Source organism: Anomaloglossus baeobatrachus, chromosome 3 (assembly GCF_048569485.1).
Source record: "Anomaloglossus baeobatrachus isolate aAnoBae1 chromosome 3, aAnoBae1.hap1, whole genome shotgun sequence".
In the NCBI taxonomy this organism is placed as follows: domain Eukaryota; kingdom Metazoa; phylum Chordata; class Amphibia; order Anura; family Aromobatidae; genus Anomaloglossus; species Anomaloglossus baeobatrachus.
The window spans coordinates 665417595-665436077 of NC_134355.1; the positions used below are offsets into that span (position 1 = coordinate 665417595).

General features: G+C 48.4%; 1 protein-coding gene across 1 annotated transcript in view; it reads right to left on the reverse strand.

Moving 5' to 3' along the window:
• LOC142295734 (cysteine-rich venom protein-like) overlaps positions 1-18483 on the reverse strand; it is a 112241-nt gene that overhangs the window by 82369 nt on the left and 11389 nt on the right. Inside the window, exons 3-4 of the mRNA XM_075338825.1 lie at positions 15452-15568; positions 12731-12850 (exon numbers count right to left, since the gene is read on the reverse strand). Of these exons, the coding sequence (XP_075194940.1) occupies positions 12731-12850; positions 15452-15568 (237 nt within the window). The remainder of the gene's footprint in view (positions 1-12730; positions 12851-15451; positions 15569-18483) is intronic.

The following is an 18483-nucleotide window of genomic DNA, read 5'->3' on the forward strand; positions in this document are numbered from 1 at the left end:
GCCCAGTGGCATTAACAGGCCTGCTGCTGCTGATGCGCCTGCTGTCCACAGGTGTGGCCCCAATGCACACGGTCAGCGTACTGAATGGCCCCTGTGATGTTAACAGGGAGTTCCTGGGCTGGGTGGGCGTGTGGACCCTGTGACGCTAACAGGTCTCCCAGTCTCCAGATCCAAGTGGCGTCTAACTCGGTTCAGGCAACTATTAGTTTCATAGCCACACAGATCTGTATCCTCCACCGAACCTTCCAGTTCCCAACCTCTCCTTTTCCATCTGGGAGCACGGTGGACATTGACTGCTGATGGGGATATATACCTTTCTCTCTTTTCTTATTATTTTTCGTTATATAGCGGTAACATAATATATACCACCTTATCCAAATCTGCCAGTCCCACCGTAACAGATGGTGTTTCTTCATCAAATGTTACTGTTGCTTAACCAACAAACCCACGGACAAAAACTTTTTTCCCCTTACCAACACACCTGTTCCCCTTTCCACCAGCATCTGTCCTTTTTCAACTCATTTGGTATATGACCAAAAGTGCAACTCTGCAGGGACACCGTACTCAATGCCATCTCAGCACAGAAGCCAGCCCTCGGTCCCTCAGATGTGGACAAGTAAAAGACCATTTCCTCCTATCCATGACAAAGCGTTGAGATTCACTCTGTGCAGCACTGGTGTTTACTGGAAAAGCAGATCTAAGATTGCGTACCACATTCTGCAGATACTCCTGTATACGTGCGTCCCTTTCTATGGCAGGAATTATTTCGCCAAATTTTGTCTTGTACCGGGGGTCTAACAGTGTGGCAACCCAGTAGTTAGCATTACTTCGAATTCGTACAATCCGAGGGTCATGTTGTAGGTAGTGCAGCAAGAAGGCGCTCATGTGTCTTGTGCATCCAGGAGGACCAAGTCCTTGGTGTGTTGGTGGCAGAGAGGTGAGAATCGTGCCTCCTTCCTCTGCCCTCTCCCCCCAACCTCGCAAAACCGAAATGTGAGCAAGCTCTCACTCATCTGCTGAGTCTTCCATGCCCATCGCCATTTCGTCTTCCATTTCTTCATGGGCTCCTGCACCTTCCGCAACAATTTTTGCTGATACTATGCGCCCTTGTTAATCCCTCTCCCCCACCGTCCTTTGACTTCCGCCTAGGTGCCGCTCACCGTCTGGACCTTGTAGATCTTATTATCCCTTCTGCATATGACTCCTCCTGTACTTCCTCCCCTTCCTCTTGGACCAACACCTGACTCCGAATAATGCATACAGTGTGCTCCATCATGTAGATGACCAGAATTGTCACGCTGAGAATGGCATCGCCAGTGCTAAAGATCTTCGTCGACATTTGTAAACTGTGTAGAAGGGTGCATAGGTCCTTGATCTGACACCACTCCAGCAGCGTGATCTGCACCACCTCTGGATCAAGTTAGCCCAGGGTATACGTCATACTGTATTTCAGCAGGGCTCTGCGGTGCTGCCACAGACGCTGAAACATGTGCAGATTCAAATTCCTGCATGTCGGAACATTGCATTTCAGGCGTTTAACCGCCAGACCCTAAGACTTCAGGAGCGATGAAAGTTGTTGAGCTGCTGGGTGCGAAGGATGAAAGTGAGCACATAGCAGCGTGTCCGCTGCACAAGGCCATGTAGGCCGGGATGGTATTTTAAAAATTGCTGGAGAATCAGATTCAACACGTGAGCCATACAAGGCACGTGTGTCACATTTCCCTGACGAAGGGCCGCAGACAGGTTTGCATCATTGCCGCACACGGCTGTTAAGTCACCTACGTAGTCCACTCAATCAATTTGTACTCCGGTCGCCAGGTGACAACGTGTTCCTTTCGTGCATAGTGCTGATGATGGGAAAGGAGTCGATGCCAGCGGCGCAGGTGGACGCAGGTTATGCTCACCCACTGGGCTGCGTTACCTTGACAGATGCAGAACCACAGGCTGAATGTAGGTGGTGGGTATCTCACAGATGAAGTACCATCATTCAGCTACAACCAATGGAAATACACCGCACCCTTTTTTAGGCCCCTGTTGTCTGCAGACCACTGCAAGACAAAGCTATGAACCTCTTGTTACTGTTACCCCCAGTTCAGTTTTATGATTTTGTGTGCTTGTTACCTGTGACTACTTTTCCTGCTTGCTGTTTATGTACCTCGTTGGCCGATCCGCATTTCACCTCTGCTTGTTTTCTGATTAAGTTCTGGCCATCCCATTCTGTTCCTCTTCCTCAATTAATGTTTTGATCCTGCATGACTACTCTTCTCTGGAACTGCAGCCTTCCACAGGTGTTGATCAACTTGGGCCCTGTGTAATTCCAAATCACTGTATAGGGGTTAAAGGGTTTCAGGGTTCTGGGTGTCCAGCTTGGTGAGTGGCTTCCCTCTAGCCTATCCTTTACAGCCCATCTGAGTGTGTCGATCCAGGCAGGCGTTACACCGTGCCCTGGTCAGAAGGCCATGTAGGCCAGGATAGTGTTTTAAAAATTGCTGGACAACCAGGTTCAACACGTGAGCCATACAAGGCACGTGTGTCACATTGCCCTGAAGAAGGGTCGCAGACTGGTTTGCATCATTGTCGCACCCGACCTTCCCTGGCTGCTGGTTGAGTGGAGACAACCATTGATGAAACTCGGTCTCACTCTCCAGAGCTAACCGTCCACAATTCCTCAGCGGTGTCTCACATTTCCCCTACATTTCAAAGTAAACATTTGACCGCCTGATGGCCTTGAGCTCTGCTGCCAGCATAGTAAGGAGGTGTGTGGGATTCCTTGGGTGCAGTTACAAGGAAGGGAGGACTGACCACACAGGGTTTGGGCCGAGGTGGAGGACCCACACGAGGTTGAGGAGGCAGAAGCAGTGGAGGAACTTGTACATACAGGAGAAGAATTGTCACACAAGTCGTGGGGACGGCAAGACTTGTACAGAAAACCCTTCTCCATCTCTCACCATAGTTACCCAGTGCCCAGTCAGCAACATGTAACTCCCCTGTCCATGCTTACTGGTCCAAGTATCGGTGGTGAAATGCACCCTGTCACACACAGAGTTTCTCAAGCAATCGGTGAGGTTGTGTGCGACCTGCTGTGGTAGCATGGGCACGCCTTTCTTGGAGAAGGAGTGACGACTGGCCATCGGCTCTTGGGGCACTGCAATGGGCATAAGGTCTTGAAAATCCTCGGTCTCAAAAGGGTGTAAAGGTAGCCTTTCTGTTGCCAACGAGTTGCAGATGATGAAACTCAACCTCTTAGGCATGTCATGCCCTTCGAAAATCCTGTAAAACACAGCGAGGGGACTCCAACCACAATCTCTCTCGTTTCCACTAATTGGGCCACACACACCCCACTTGACTGGCATCAGTTGACCCCCCTTTTCAAAATAAAACAGATGCTTTGCATGAAGCACTCTCAAAAATACGCGTGCCTTTCGCCTCCCCTGGATGACCCAGGGGAAGAAAAGTCCTCTGAGAGCCATGACTTGTTCATCTTGGTTCTTTTTTCAAAAGCGAGGGGACTCCAACCACAGTCTCCCTCGTTTCCACTAATTGGGCCACACACACCCCACTTGACTGGCATCACTTGATCCCCCTTTTCAAAATGAAACAGATGCTTTGCATGAAGCACTCTCACAAATACGCGTGCCTTTCACCTCCCCTGGATGACCCAGGGGAAGAAAAGTCCTCTGAGAGCCATGTCCACATTGTCAGTGGACAGACACGTGTGCTTATCTGCCAGCAGACCCCCAGCAGCACTGAAGACAGGTTCCGAGAGAACGCTGGCTGCAGTACACGACAAGATCCCCAAGGCGTACGTGGCAAGCTCAGGCAAGTTATCCAGATTGGAAGCCTAAAATGAGCAGGGCTCAAGTTGCACAGTAATGGCATCGACGTTTCCTTGCATATACTTATATCTGTGTGTCCTCCTCTTTTTCCTTGTCTAGTTCTTTTGTTTTCGCATGAGTATATGTCCTTGTCACTTTCCCATGTGTTTGTGTTGTGTTGTGAGTTGTTTGACACCTTTTGGACACCTTTGAGGGTGTTTTCTAGGTGTTTTTATGTGTTTGTGAATGCCTGCCATTGTTTCCTATGTGGTTCGAGTTCGGTTCGTCGAACGTTCGACGAACCGAACTCGAACGGGACCTCCGTTCGACGAACCGACCTCGAGCCGAACCGGGACCGGTTTGCTCATATCTACTTAACATCCAGCATTTTCACCTCCAAGATCATCTGAGAGCAACCAACCAGACAGCTGCTTCAACAATATGTTTGAATAACCAAATAATGTCTGCACAAACTATCAGAAATCATCTCAGGGAAGCTCCTTTGCATGCTTGTCATCCTCATCAGGGTCTTTACCTTATTGCAGTTTGTTGTTGTTTTCGAAAATGAATGGGCAGAAGCTCACAATTGATGGCGTCTGGCACTTTCAGAGGTGTTCTCTTCATGGATAAATCCCGATTTTCAGTTAACAGGGCAAAACTGGCATATAGTGGTAACATCAGATAATCCCTCTGGACCTCCTCAATACTGTAAAACTGCACATTTTAGTGTGGCCTTTTATTGTGGTCAGCCTAAGGCACACCTGTTTAATAATCATGCTGTCTAATTCACATCTTGATATGCCACACCTGTGAGGTGGATGGATTATCTTAGCATAGGAGAAGCACTCACCAACACAGATTTAGACAATTTTATGAGCAATATTTAAGAGAAAAGGGCATTTTCTGTACATAGAAAGAGTCTTAAGGTGGAGTCACACGGTACGGTACAGGCAATTAGTTTCCCGTGGCGCACAAAGTCGTTAACCCTCTGTCACACGTACTTACCCCCCGGACGATGTCGCTGTGGGCGGCGAACATCCTCTTCCTGAACGGGGAGGGACGTTCGGCGTCACAGCGACGTCACACAGCAGTCGGCCAATAGAAGCGGAGGGGCGGAGATGAGCAGGACATAACATCCCACCCACCTCCTTCCTTCCGCATTGCCGGCGGGACGTAGGTAAGCTGTGTTCGTCGTTCCCGGGGTGTTACACGTAGCGATGTGTGCTGCCTCGGGAACGATGAACAACCGGAGCAGAAAAGGAGGGCCGACAGTTTGAAAATGAACGACGTGTCAACGAGCAACGATAAGGTGAGTATTTTTGCTCGTTCACAGTCGTTAGGAACTGTCACATGCTACGACATCTCTAACGACGCTGGATGTGCGTCACAAATTCTGTGACCCCGCCGACATATCGTTAGATATATTGTAGCGTGTGACAGGGCCTTTAGATCTTTGAGTTCAACTCATGAAAAATTGAATCAAAAACAAAAATGTTGTGTTTATATTTTATCATAAGATAAAGGAACACCACAGGAGTAGAAGAGCACAGATACTTCAATGTGCTATCTTAAAGAGTGATTACAGTGGAGGTTTGAAAATCTTATAAATGCTACCACATCGAAAAGACAAGTAGCAATTGTGATAGATCGAGTTCAGATGTGTAAGGGACTCTTAAGCGGGCTTTACATGCTGCGACATCGCTAGCATCGGCTAGCGATGTCGAGCGCGATAGCAACCGCCCCCGTCGTACATGCGATATTGTGTGATCACTGCCGTAGCGAACAATATCGCTACGGCAGCGTCACACACAATTACCTGCTCTGCGACATCGCTCTGGCCGGCGAACCGCCTCCTTTCTAAGGGGGCAGTTCGTGCGGCATCACAGCAACGTCACACGGCAGGCGTCCAATAGAAGCGGAGGAGCGGAGATGAGCAGGACGTAACATCCCGCCCACCTCCTTCCTTCTGCATTGCCGGTGGAGGCAGGTAAGGAGATGTTCGTCGCTCCTGCGGTGTCACACATAGCGATGTGTGCTGCCGCAGGAACGAGGAACAACATCGTTAATAAACATTAAATGATTTTTTTGTTTCAGAACAACCTCTCCGCGGCAAATTATTTTGACCGCTTTTTGTTTTAGGTTGCACATAAATGTCACACGCTGCGATCTCGTTAATGAAGCCAGATGTGCGTCACAAACAACGTGACCCCGACGATAATTCATTAACGATATCGTAGCATGTAAAGCCCGCTTTAATTGGTTGAGAAAATTTGGAGGAGTGAATTGCATAAAGAGCCCATTTCATTCTATATGAGATAAGATTATAGTAAATAATATTAAAGGGAAAATAAACCAAACATAAGAAAATGTAATTTCATAGAAAAAAATAGTGTGTAACACAGTGAAATGCACGCAAGCTGGAAATAACAAAACAATGAGGCATTGCACTGTGGAGCATTCGACGAAAAGTATCCAAAAAATATGGCAGCCGGCCAGAAGTGATATAGGGGCGCGTGCCTGACACACGTTCGATGGGAGAAGACACAGCATGGAGGGACACGTGTTCCATCCAGGAATGCACGCTGAATGTCGCGCAAGCTGAGATATTTAGTGTAATAGAAATATGTATGAGGGTGGTCGTGTTCCTACCCCTGAAAACACTAATCGCACCAATATAATGTATATTGATAATGGATATTTAATGAGAAATGATAGGACTAGGCCCGCTGCATGCAAATGTGGCGCCCCTGTGGCTTCAGATGCCACAGAGTATTGCACCTTATTTTGGGTGTGATATTTGCCTCGGGTAAGGAGGGAGTTAATCACCGGTGTTCCACATTCACACTTTACATACAGCTTAGGAGCCTTCTCAATGGGGAACTGGACTAGGGTAGGCAGGGGGTTGGCCATCACGAAGCATGGGAATTTCCAGGTCACTAGGACAACCACCTGGGAGAGCAGGTTCCACTTGGGGTAGAAGTAGGAGCAACTTTACACAATCACCAGTCAATGTACCTGAGACATCAGTTCTGGCTACACAACACCACCACCTTCTCCTTCTTTCACGGGGCCTAGGCTTGGAGCGGAATGATCAGCCCGGCTTCTTCACTACTGGAGGGGCAACGCTTTCAGAGGACACTTTCCAAACACCAGTGGCTTCTTCCAACTTATCCGAGGTCGACCATGCCCATAACAAGCAGGGACCAGTGCTTCTGCGGTAGCAACCAGGCTTCTTAAAGAACTATGAGTAAAGACACCTGGAATCGCAGCAACCAACTGGACTCTTATTATCGGTGCCGGTGCCCCCGCGCCTTGGCACCCACTGCTGCCGCCATTACTACTCCCCTTATTATCCTCCCTGGGGCTCGCTCCACCTCTGGGGAGCTATACCATCCAAGGTGCTACTAACATCAGCACTGGAGCATGGGGACAGCAGCGGCGACTATTCCCTGCTCGCGTACTGCAGATGGCGTCATGACATTCCTTACCTCCACCTCATCATACAACATTCTATTGGTGTACACCCCGGGGCACGAAACTGGGCAGGCCACCGCAACAACCCAGACCTCCGCACTGGCTTGGTGATGAGTAAACAGGTACAAGATTCCGACCTGGACCCCCTGCCCCTTGGGTGTTACACAAGCGCAATGTGTCCATCACACTTGGAGCTAGCCGTTGCACTCCTGCACACCTTTAAGGGCCGAGGATATCCTTTATGCACCTGCCATTCCTGGAGAGAGGGGACTTTAACAGAGCCCATCTCAGGTAGAAAATAATGCGGAGGCTGGCGATTGGGCACACAGCAGCAGGTGGGACAATCACACCAAGAAAATAACTAAACGGAATAGTGACCATTACATGTGTGACGCCCTGGCACAGCCAGGTTGTCACAGAAAGAGTTAATCCTCCTTGGTAATCTGATCTCACACCGGTGCAGCCAGACAAGCCACAGCCCCAGTGTAAGAGAAAAGCAGAGGAGAGGGGAGGGGCTGGAGCAGAGAGTGTGTGGAGAGCAGACAGGACAGAGGTCTGGAGTTTAGCTCCCAGGCTGGGAGTGAAGCATGCTCTGAAAGGGCCGGGACAGGCCGTAGTGAGGAAGGGGCCAGAACAGGTAGCCGGAGCCGGGCGGTGGCCCCTCGGTACCTGGGTACCCGGATCACTACAGGGGAGTGGATTCCCCGTTCCCGGCTGAGGAGAAAGAGAAAGAGAGTGGAGAGAAAGGCACTTGGCTGCAGGGAAAGAACAACAAGGGCTGCTGCACCGTGTGTGGGACACTAACACCCCCGTACCGAAGGCTGCGGACACCGGCAATTCCTAGTTCACCAGTGACTCCGTGTGACTTTCTTGTGAGTACACCCGTGCCCTCGGGCACCGCACTGCAGCACTGCGCCCTGCTCCCTGCCTACCCCATCACCGGGCCCCGGGACTACCAACCCCCTACCCACGGAGGGGAGAAATAACATCTAGCTGCCCCATACCATCGCTCCCGGGATCCCCGTCCAAAACAGCGGTGGTGTTCCAACCTCACCACAACCGTGGGTGGCGTCACGGACAATCTCCCTTACCAAATCCCCTTTTACTGTGGAGCCTGGGATCACAGACCGGGTCACGCCATCGTGATACCCACAGAAGTGACTCTGTGGCCCGGATCTGAGTAACCCCTGGTCCCCGGGCGAAACACATGGTCCAAGATGAAGCAGACCAAGAACTGTAAAACGTCAGTATGTGGCACAGATCAGAAGGAGAGTTCTGTCTGTCATGGGCATTGATGAAGAGAAAGGGTGCAAAGATTGAACTGAAACCCAAGAGGCTACACCAACCGGATGTAATGCCGTGCCTGGAACAGTTGTCCCATGGAAAAAAGTGTCCACTCCCATAGGGGAAAATAGAGAGGGAAGATCCATCTGTTGCACACTGAAAGCAGAGACTGGGCATGGGCTCTGAAGAAATGGGATGATGTGCCAGAAGATAACCCACCCAATGCAAGGTGGAGTTGTGTCGCAGAATGCCGAGGGGTAAGAGGGACCGCACCATTTCATGAGCAGCAGTTGGAGAAAGAGAGAGACTGCAAGATGGCACAATGGCAGGTACCAGAGGAAATTGCTAGAACAAATGCTTTACTCCAGGAAATAGAGGAGCTCAAGTGGATATGGAGCTGGTCGGGTTTGTGAAAGAGGCCGGGGCCTGCTCTGTTGGTTTAGTAAGGGATAATCTCAATTATATGTCTGAGTCTGAAGAGGAGACATGACCTTGCCCTCTGTACTTACCAAAGGTTGACTCCTACAGAGCCAGAATCTGGCAGCTTGTCAGCAGCCCTGGGAGACGTGTAGGAGAGGCAGACTAACATCAAAGCGTTGGAGATTCCAGACCACCAGTTTGTGGAATATTACTACAAGTGGGAATCTATTGGAGCAGTTCTCTGGTACAACTCACTGTGAAAATGCGGTTTCATTCGGCAGTTCTGGTCACCAGGTTTTTGTGGAACAGAAGATGGTGGAGATCGAAAGGTGCGCTGCTGACGTTTCTGAAGATGCATGATTGTCTTGAGTGCTTCAACAAAGCCTTCTTTGGGCATGAAAGACATTGGGAAAGGGCCATGGAAGCCGGCAGGTTTGATGGTGTACCTTGTAAGCTGATGGAAGAGTAATGGCAAATGCTTTCAATGGTTATGGTCTAAGTCATGGCCGAAGCAGCTGCCAGTGTCCAAATGTCTGAGAATGTTAATATCTTGTGTCCTGAGCTGCTGCGGGAAGACAAGTTGCTTCCCTCTGCAGCAGAAGAGCGAGACCTGATTTGGTGTAGGAAGAAGCGGTGATTCCATCTGCTTAAGAGGACTCAATACTGAAGTGGAAAAGGATTTAGATGCCTGAAGAATCTCATGCCTGTTGGAACCTTCAAAAGTGACAGTTCTGATGACCTTGAAAGGTCTTAAGCTGGGTTTACACACTGAGACTTTCTAGCGATCCAACCTGCGATCTCAACCTAGCCGGGATCGCTACAAAGTCTCTGGTGAGCGGTCAAACAGGCAGACCTGGCCAACGACCTAACAGCGATCCGGACCTGCAGAGCGACTAGCTGGTCGTTGGGGACAGCAGGTGAACTTCACCCGACTTCATTTAATGCCGCGCGGCTCTGTGTGCCGTGTAAATAAATAAATAATTAAAACATCCGGCGTGCGGTCCCCCCCTATTTTAATACCAGCCAGATAAAGCCATACGGCTGCAGGCTGGTATTCTCAGGATGGGGAGCCCCACGTTATGGGGAGCCCCCCAGCCTAACAATATCAGCCAGCAGACGCCCAGAATTGCCGCATTCATTAGATGCGACAGATATGGGACTGTACCCGGCTCTTCCCGATTTGCCCTGGTGCGTTGGCAAATCGGGGTAATAAGGAGTTATTGGCAGCCCATAGCTGCCAATAAGTCCAAGATTAATCATGTCAGGCGTCACCCCGAGATACCTTCCATGATTAATCTGTAAATTACAGTTAAAAAACACACACCCGAAAAATCCTTTATTAGAAATAAAAAACACAAACACATTCCCACATTACCAATTTATTACCCACAACAAAGCCCTCCTTGTCCGGCGTAATCCACGGTCCTCCGACGTCACATCCAGCTCTGCTGCATGCAGGTGACAGGAGCAGCAGAAGACACAGCCGCTCCGGTCACCTGCACGCAGCTAATGAAGAGAGCCGTGTGATCGGCTGAGCTGTCACTGAGGTTACCTGGATCCAGCGGTGGCCGCGGGTAACCTCAGTGACAGCTCAGCTGATCGCGCTACTCACCTCATTTGCTGCGTGGAGCTGACCGGAGCGGCGGTGAGTAGCGCGATCAGCTGAGCTGTCACTGAGGTTACCCGCGGCCACCGCTGCATCCACCGCTGGATCCAGGTAACCTCAGTGACAGCTCAGCCGATCACACGACTCTCTTCATTAGCTGCGTGCAGGTGACCGGAGCGGCTGTGTATTCTGCAGCTCCTGTCACCTGCATGCAGCAGAGCTGGATGCGACGTCGGAGGACCGTGGATTACGCCGGACAAGGAAGGCTTTGTTGTGGGTAATAAATTGGTAATGAGGGAATTTGTTAGTGTTTTTTATTTCTAATAAAGGATTTTTCGGGTGTGTGTGTTTTTTAACTGTAATTTACAGATTAATCATGGAAGGAATCTCGGGGAGACGCCTGACATGATTAATCTAGGACTTATTGGCAGCTATGGGCTGCCAATAACTCCTTATTACCCCGATTTGCCAACGCACCAGGGCAAATCGGGAAGAGCCGGGTACAGTCCCAGAACTGTCGCATATAATGTATGCGGCAATTCTGGGCGGCTGTTGGCTGATATTGTTAGGCTGGGGGGCTCCCCATAACGTGGGGCTCCCCATCCTGAGAATACCAGCCTGCAGCCGTATGGCTTTATCTGGCTGGTATTAAAATAGGGGGAACCGCACGCCGGATTTTTTAATTTATTTATTTATTTTACTGCACAGTATAGACACGCCCACCGGCTGCTGTGATTGGGTGCAGTGACACAGCTGTCACTCAGCGTGTGGGCGTGTCTCACTGCAACCAATCACATTTGCCGGTGGGCGGGGAAAAGCAGGGAATACGAGATTGTTTAATGAGCGGCCGGCTTTTTCAAAAAAGGAAAAGCCGCTGGAGCAAGAGTGAACGCCGTGCAGCGCTGGGGATCGGGGATCGGTGAGTATGAGAGAGGGGGGGACACTTCAGTCACTCGGGGGATTAGCGGTCACCGGTGAATCCTTCACCGGTGACCGCTAATCAGGACGCTACACAGACAGAGCCGCGGAGTCGCTGCAAAGTCTTCACACACTGAAACTTTGTAGCGATGCATGCTGCACAGCGGGAAACAAAGGACCTAGGAATGGTCCTGAATGATTTGTAGCGATCTCAACTTCACAGCAGGGGCCAGGTCGCTGATAGGTTTCACACACTGCAATGTCGCTGGGGAGGTCGCTGTAACGTCACAAAACCGGTGACGTTACAGCGATGTCGTTTGCGATGTTGCAGTGTGTAAACCCAGCTTTAAGTTTAAGACTCAGTCACAAATGGGACTCCCTGCTGTTGACTGTGGACAGACAAAGTTGTGTGCTTTACCTTTCCCCCTGTTTGTTTGCGAACTTTGTGCACCCATTCTGTACGATTTAGGGACAATACTGTCACTTATCCATCTCTTGATTTTTAAAATGAAAACTTGTCCATGGCAAGGAAACTCCTAGAACTTAGGAGGATCTCAATCTCATTGAGGTACTGTGGTCAGTCCTCATAAAATGGGCCGACAAAGAAAAACACACAAATTGTGATAAACTCCAAGAACTCATGTGGCACAAACTTGTTATCAGTCAAAATTAGGCCCAGAAGCTGATATCCGGCTCCTGGGCCAAAAGGCAGATATCTGGAAAAATAAGGATCAACTCTGTAAATGCTGAATATTTGCATAGACTTCATGTAACAGTAAAAAAAAAGTTTAAAAACATATTAAATGCGAATAATTACTTTACCAGTTAATACGACTTACCTTTGCACTTCATAAAAGTAACATTTTATTGTAGTTCTGGCACATACAGTAAGTATATTTTTTACCACAAGGCTGATGTCAGCAAGTTGGCACAGTCTACTGGACTTACCACTAGGAGGCACCATTGATCAGGATTTTTGCTATTAGAACCCTAGGGGTACAGAGCCCTATATATGAAGTGACATTTATAAACCATTTACTTTCACCGTTTTTTGTACCACAAGGCCGATATCAGGATGTTGGCACAGTCTACTGGACTTACCACTAGGAGGCGACATTGATCATGATTTTTGCCATTAGAACCTTATGGATACAGAGCCCTATGTATGAAGTGACATTTATAAACCATCTAATTTCACCTTTTTTTGACTTACCAGCTTCAGCATATTTTTTGCACATGGGACAGCCGTTCTTCTATATGCATTGTGAACATCCAGAATCTCGTTCTGTATAGCCGGGAGATTGCATGACAAAGCTGAAAATGGGGTATTAGCCTGGGAAATTGATAATACACACAGTCACATTTATCATTCTTTATGACTTAAATTATACAGTACATTCTAGAGGTCAATAAATTGTATCTAAACAAATCTAATTTATTTGCAATTTCTAAAAATTCAAAGGATTGAGAAGTACGAGTTTTGGCAACTTGTTTAAAAATTACAGAGATTTAGGCAAAAGTTTAACAAAAAATTAAACTCATCTCGCCCCGGGCTTCACCTGTTTAAGTACACAACCCTCTATCTGCTCCAGTCTAGTCTTCAGGCACGTTCTCCTGCCGTGTACCGGTATCTTTCGCCACTTCATTACTGACTAGGCCTCAGAACGTTATGATGTCACCCTGATATCATGACATCACGTGAGGCCTTAACATGTCGTAACCTGAGGCTTTGACATAACATTGCATGATGACTTGACATGATGTCACATAATGCTTGACATGTGACGTGAGACTTTGACATGACATCGCACGAGGCCTTGACATGACGTCGTGTGAGCCTTTGACATGTCGTCACCTGAGACCTTGACGTGATGTCACATGAGGCTTGACATGTCGCGTGAGACCTTGACACAAAGTCGCCTGAGGCCTTGACATGATGTTGCACAAGACCTTGACATGATGTCGTGTGAGGCTTTCACATGAAGTTGCCTGAGGCCTTGACATGAAGTTGGCTGAGGCCTTAACATGATGTTGTGTGAGGCCTTTACATAAAGTCGTGTGAGGCCATGACATGACATCACGTGAGGCCTTTACATGATGTCATATGAGTTACTAACATTACGTCGCATAAGGCCTTGACACGACATACATAAGGAGCAATATCCTGACATCAGTGCGACAGATGTCATGATGTTTTGAGGCCTAGTCACCATCACTGAGGTATTGAAGGATGTCAGGACACAAAAGGAGAAGACACCATGATAGTGGACAAAATAGGACAGGGTTTGAAATCACTGACTAGATTATGGCCACGGTAAAATGAGTATTTTTTTTCTTTCTGCGCATAAAATAAGGCATATGTGATTGACAACAAATAAATCTGAAGTGAGTCCAACTTCCTTGTGAAAATACAAGCAGATCTGTTGAATTTTAGCAGATTCCCTCATCAATAGTGTATGAAAAATTGTAAATACTTTTTATTAAAATATCCCCTACCATTTTATGTCTACACTTCCTATGCAGACCTATGTGTTTCCACGGTTACAGACTACAAATATCTGCAGTTTTGTAATACATACCCCCTCATCAAAATTATCTGCAGAGGAGGCAGGTAGAAAAAATGTTACATGAGTGCAGAATGTTGGGGGTATTTCTAGGTAAGACATATACCACAGGGATATGCAGAATCAAAAAGCTTTCCTGATGTGTGTGAACCACAGAAGAGTTAAGAGTACTTTACAAGCTGTGATATCGGTACTGATATCGCTAGCGAGTGTACCCGCCCCCGTCGGTTCTGCGACACGGGCAAATCGCTGCCCGTGGCGCACAACATCGCTAACACCCGTCAAACGGACTTACCTTCCCAGCGACGTCGCTCTGGCCGGCAAACCACCTCCTTTCTAAGGTGGCAGTTTGTGCGGTGTTGCAGCGAGGTCACACGGCAGCCATCCAATTGCAGAGGAGGGGTGGAGATGAGCGGCCGGAACATGCCGCCCACCTTGTTCCTTCCTCATTGCCAGCAGCCGCAGGTATGGAGATGTTCGTCGTTCCTGCGGTGTCACACATAGCGATGTGTTTCTGCCGCAGGAACGACGAACAACATTGTACCTGCAGCAGAAACGATATTAAGGAAATGTCAACGAGCAACGATTTTTCACGCTTTTGCGCTCGTTGATCGTTGCTCATTGGTGTCACATGCTACGATGTCACTAACAGCGCCGGATCTGCGTCACTAACGACGTGACCCCGACGATATATCGTTAGCGATGTCGCAGCGTGTAAAGCACCCTTTACTCTAAAGGGTGCTTTACACGCTGCAATATGGCTAGCGATAGCTAGCGATGTCGTGCGCAATAGCACCTGCCCATGTCGCTGTTTCGTCATAGGGGTGATCGCTGCCATAGCGAACAATATCGCTACGGCAGCGTCACGCGCACATACCTGCTTAGTGACGTCGCTGGAGACACCGATTAATCTCTCCTTTAAGGGGGCGGTTCGTTTGGTGTCACTAAGCGGCCACCCAATAGCAGAGGAGGGGCGGCGATGAGCGACCGGAACATGCCGCCCACCTTCTTCCTTCCTCCTTGCCGGTGGACGCAGGTAAGGAGATGTTCGTCGTTCCTGCGGTGTCACACATAGCAATGTGTGATGCCGCAGGAACGATGAATAACCAGCGGCATGCACCACTAAGGATATTATGAAAAGGAGCGACGTGTCAAAGATCAACGATTTTTGATGTTTTTGCGATCGTTGATCATCGCTCCTTTTAGTCACACACAACGATATCGCTAACGGCGCCGGATGTGCGTCACAAACACCGTGACCCCGACGATATATCATTAGCGATATCGTTGTGTGTAAAGTACCCTTTAGATTTCATAAAAATGAATAAAATCTAGTATTTATCTTTTTCACTTAATGGCACTGTACTTACCATACTCTCAACAATCTCGGCTGCGATATCCACATTTCTCCCTGCTGCTCGTTTCCGTAAACTTCTTTTGTGTTTTACATAGTCATTATCTTCGCAAGGAGGCATAAAAGCTTCATTCTGAAACATAAAGGTTTGTGTGAGGCATAATGCTAGTGGCAGATACAATACACACTGGTCTATAGATATGAAATTGTCATAATTTTAATACTGTAAAGTCAAAGCTAAACTTTTATTCACCCGTGGCAAATGATTCAATATTCTGCCCTCACCCAATATCTAAATGCCTTGGATCAGGCTAAGTATCTTGGAAATGGAGCAAATAACATCATTGCCTTCCAGTTACAATGCTGTCCACATTGAAATTGTGATGTTAGTCACTTCTTACGGATGGTATAGACAGAAGGGCAGTCAGACAAGTCGGGATCAGAAAACAGGAGGATAAAACAGGACACATGGAGTAAGCAGAAACGCAGTCAAGTCACAGGTCGAGGGTCAGAATTCCAGGAGAGTATGTATTAAACTCAGAGAGCAGACAGAGACATGGTCAGGTAATGGTCTGAGGTCAGAAGCCAGGAGGAAATGACAAGAATAGGGAGCTGGCAGAGAGGAGTCAATAAACAGTCCGAGGTCAAGAAGCTTAGATCAAAACACAAGCACAATCAAGAGCCAAGAGCACAACTGTAGAACCAGAGAGTACAACTGGCCAGGTTCTGGGAGAGCATGCTCATTAATGAAACAGAGTAATTACCAGGAATGTGGAACACCTGAGAAAAAGCACCTGCCAGAACCTGCATGTAAACCAGTGCTGTCAAACAACCTATCAGCAAGTGCTCAAAGAAACACAGCAGAGCATCTCCAAATACAAAATGCTCTGCACAAATGAAGGTAAGGGAACAAAGCACTGTATTCACTTTATTGGTTTTGCCTGCATTGCTATGTAAGAGAAGGAGAGAACAACTCTTCTTTCAGTTAAGAGGCGCGGATGTGTATGTGGGGAAACACTCTTTGCAAGGATAACCAACAAGCTGACAGAGCTTTAAATCAGAGCTGGTTCCCTTTTCTTTTCAGAATCATGGTGGTCCCAGAAGTTAGACTTCAATTATCAAATACTAGAGATACGCTATCCCTTTATAAGATATAAATACCAGTGATGAGTAGAGTTGAGCGATGTTCGAGGTTCGCCAATTTCATGTTCGAGTGATTCTGGGGGTGCTCGAGATCGAACGCAAACGCGAGCTTTATGCTAAAAGCTCGATAGCTCGAATTACGTTCGAGAACGGTTCGATCAGCAAAAAGCCTAGCTATTTACTAGCTGGCTTTTCACTGTAATAGTGTGAGTCACTCTGTGATTCACACTATTATCTAATTTCAGCGTATATTGTGCGGGGATGGCACGTTTACATCAGTGCTGCTGGGATAATGGCGACCGCCATTTTTTTTTTTTTCCCAAGCGTGCGTGCAGTGGGGCGGGCCAGCATGTCAGCCAATCCCAGATACACAGCTAAGTGGTCTTTTTTGCAAGACAAGCAAGGGCATGTGTCAGGCTGTCCATGTCATATGTCCTTGCATTATAAATATGACCATTTTCCCTCATGGCGCCATTATCTGCTTTCTGCGTCTGGGTGTCAGTTACCGCTCATGCAGCTCCTGGCGCCGCTCCAGCTGTGTACGTTATACACACAGCGCTCTACAGATTAGGGACAGAAGTTTATTTCAGCACACAACATCACCGCTTCCTTGAGAAACTCTGTGTGTGACCGGGTGCATTTCACCACCGATACTTGGACCAGTAAGCATGGACAGGGGCGTTACATGTCGCTGACTGGGCACTGGGTAACTATGGTGATAGATGGAGAAGGGTCTGCTGAACAAGTCTTGCCATACCCACGACTTGTGCGTCAATCCTCTGTATGTATAAGTTCCTCCAACGCTTCTGCCTCCTCAACCTCATCTGGGTCCTCCACCTCCGCCCCAAGCCTGCCTGGTCAGGCTACCAGCGTTGTAACAGCGCACAAGGAATCACGCACCCCTCATTACTATGCTGGCAGCAGAGCGCAACGGCATAAGGCGGTCTTTAGCTTGAAATGTCTTGGAAATAAGAGTCACACAGCGGCTGAGTTGTGGGCAGCTCTGTGGTCCGAGTTTCATAAATGGTTGTCTCCACTCAACCTGCAGCCAGATAAGGCCGTGTGCGACAATGCTGCAAACTTGGGTGCGGCCCTTCGCCTTGGCAAGGTGAAACATGTGCCTTGTATGGCTCACGTGTTGATCCTTGTCGTCCAGCAATTTTTAACACACTATCCCGACCTAGATGGTCTTCTGCACAGGGTACAAAAACTGTCTGCTCACTTCCACCGTTCAAGCGCCGCAGCTGAGCGACTTGCATCACTCCAGAAGTCTTTCGGCCTGCCGGTTCATCGCCTGAAATGCGATGTGCCGACACGCTGGAATTCGACTTTCCACATGTTACAGCAACTGTGGCAGCACCGCCAAGCACTAGTGCAATACGTCATGATGTATAGCCTGGGCCAACGAGATGCAAAGGTGGGGCAGATCACCCTGATGGAGTAGTCTCAGATCAAGGACCTATGCACCCTTCTGCACAGTTTCGACATGGCGACAAATATGTTTAGCGCTAACAATGCCATTATCAGCATGACAATTCCAGTCATTTACATGCTGGAGCACACGCTAAACACTATTCGGAGTCAGGGGGTGGTTCAACAGGAAGGAGAGGAAGTACATGAGGATTCATATGCGCAAGACACAACATCACCAAGGTCCAGACGTTCATCATCCCCAACGCGGCAGGCATGGGACCATGGGGGACAGGGATCAACAAGGGCGCATGGTAGCAGGCGAAAAGTTGAGGAAGGTGCAGGAGAACATGAAGAAATGGAGGACGAACTGTCCATGGACATGGAAGACTCAGCAGATGAGGGAGACCTTGGTCACATTTCAGTTGAAAGAGGTTGGGGGAAGATGTCAGAGGAAGAAAGAACGGTTAGCACCTCTATGCCACAAACACAGCG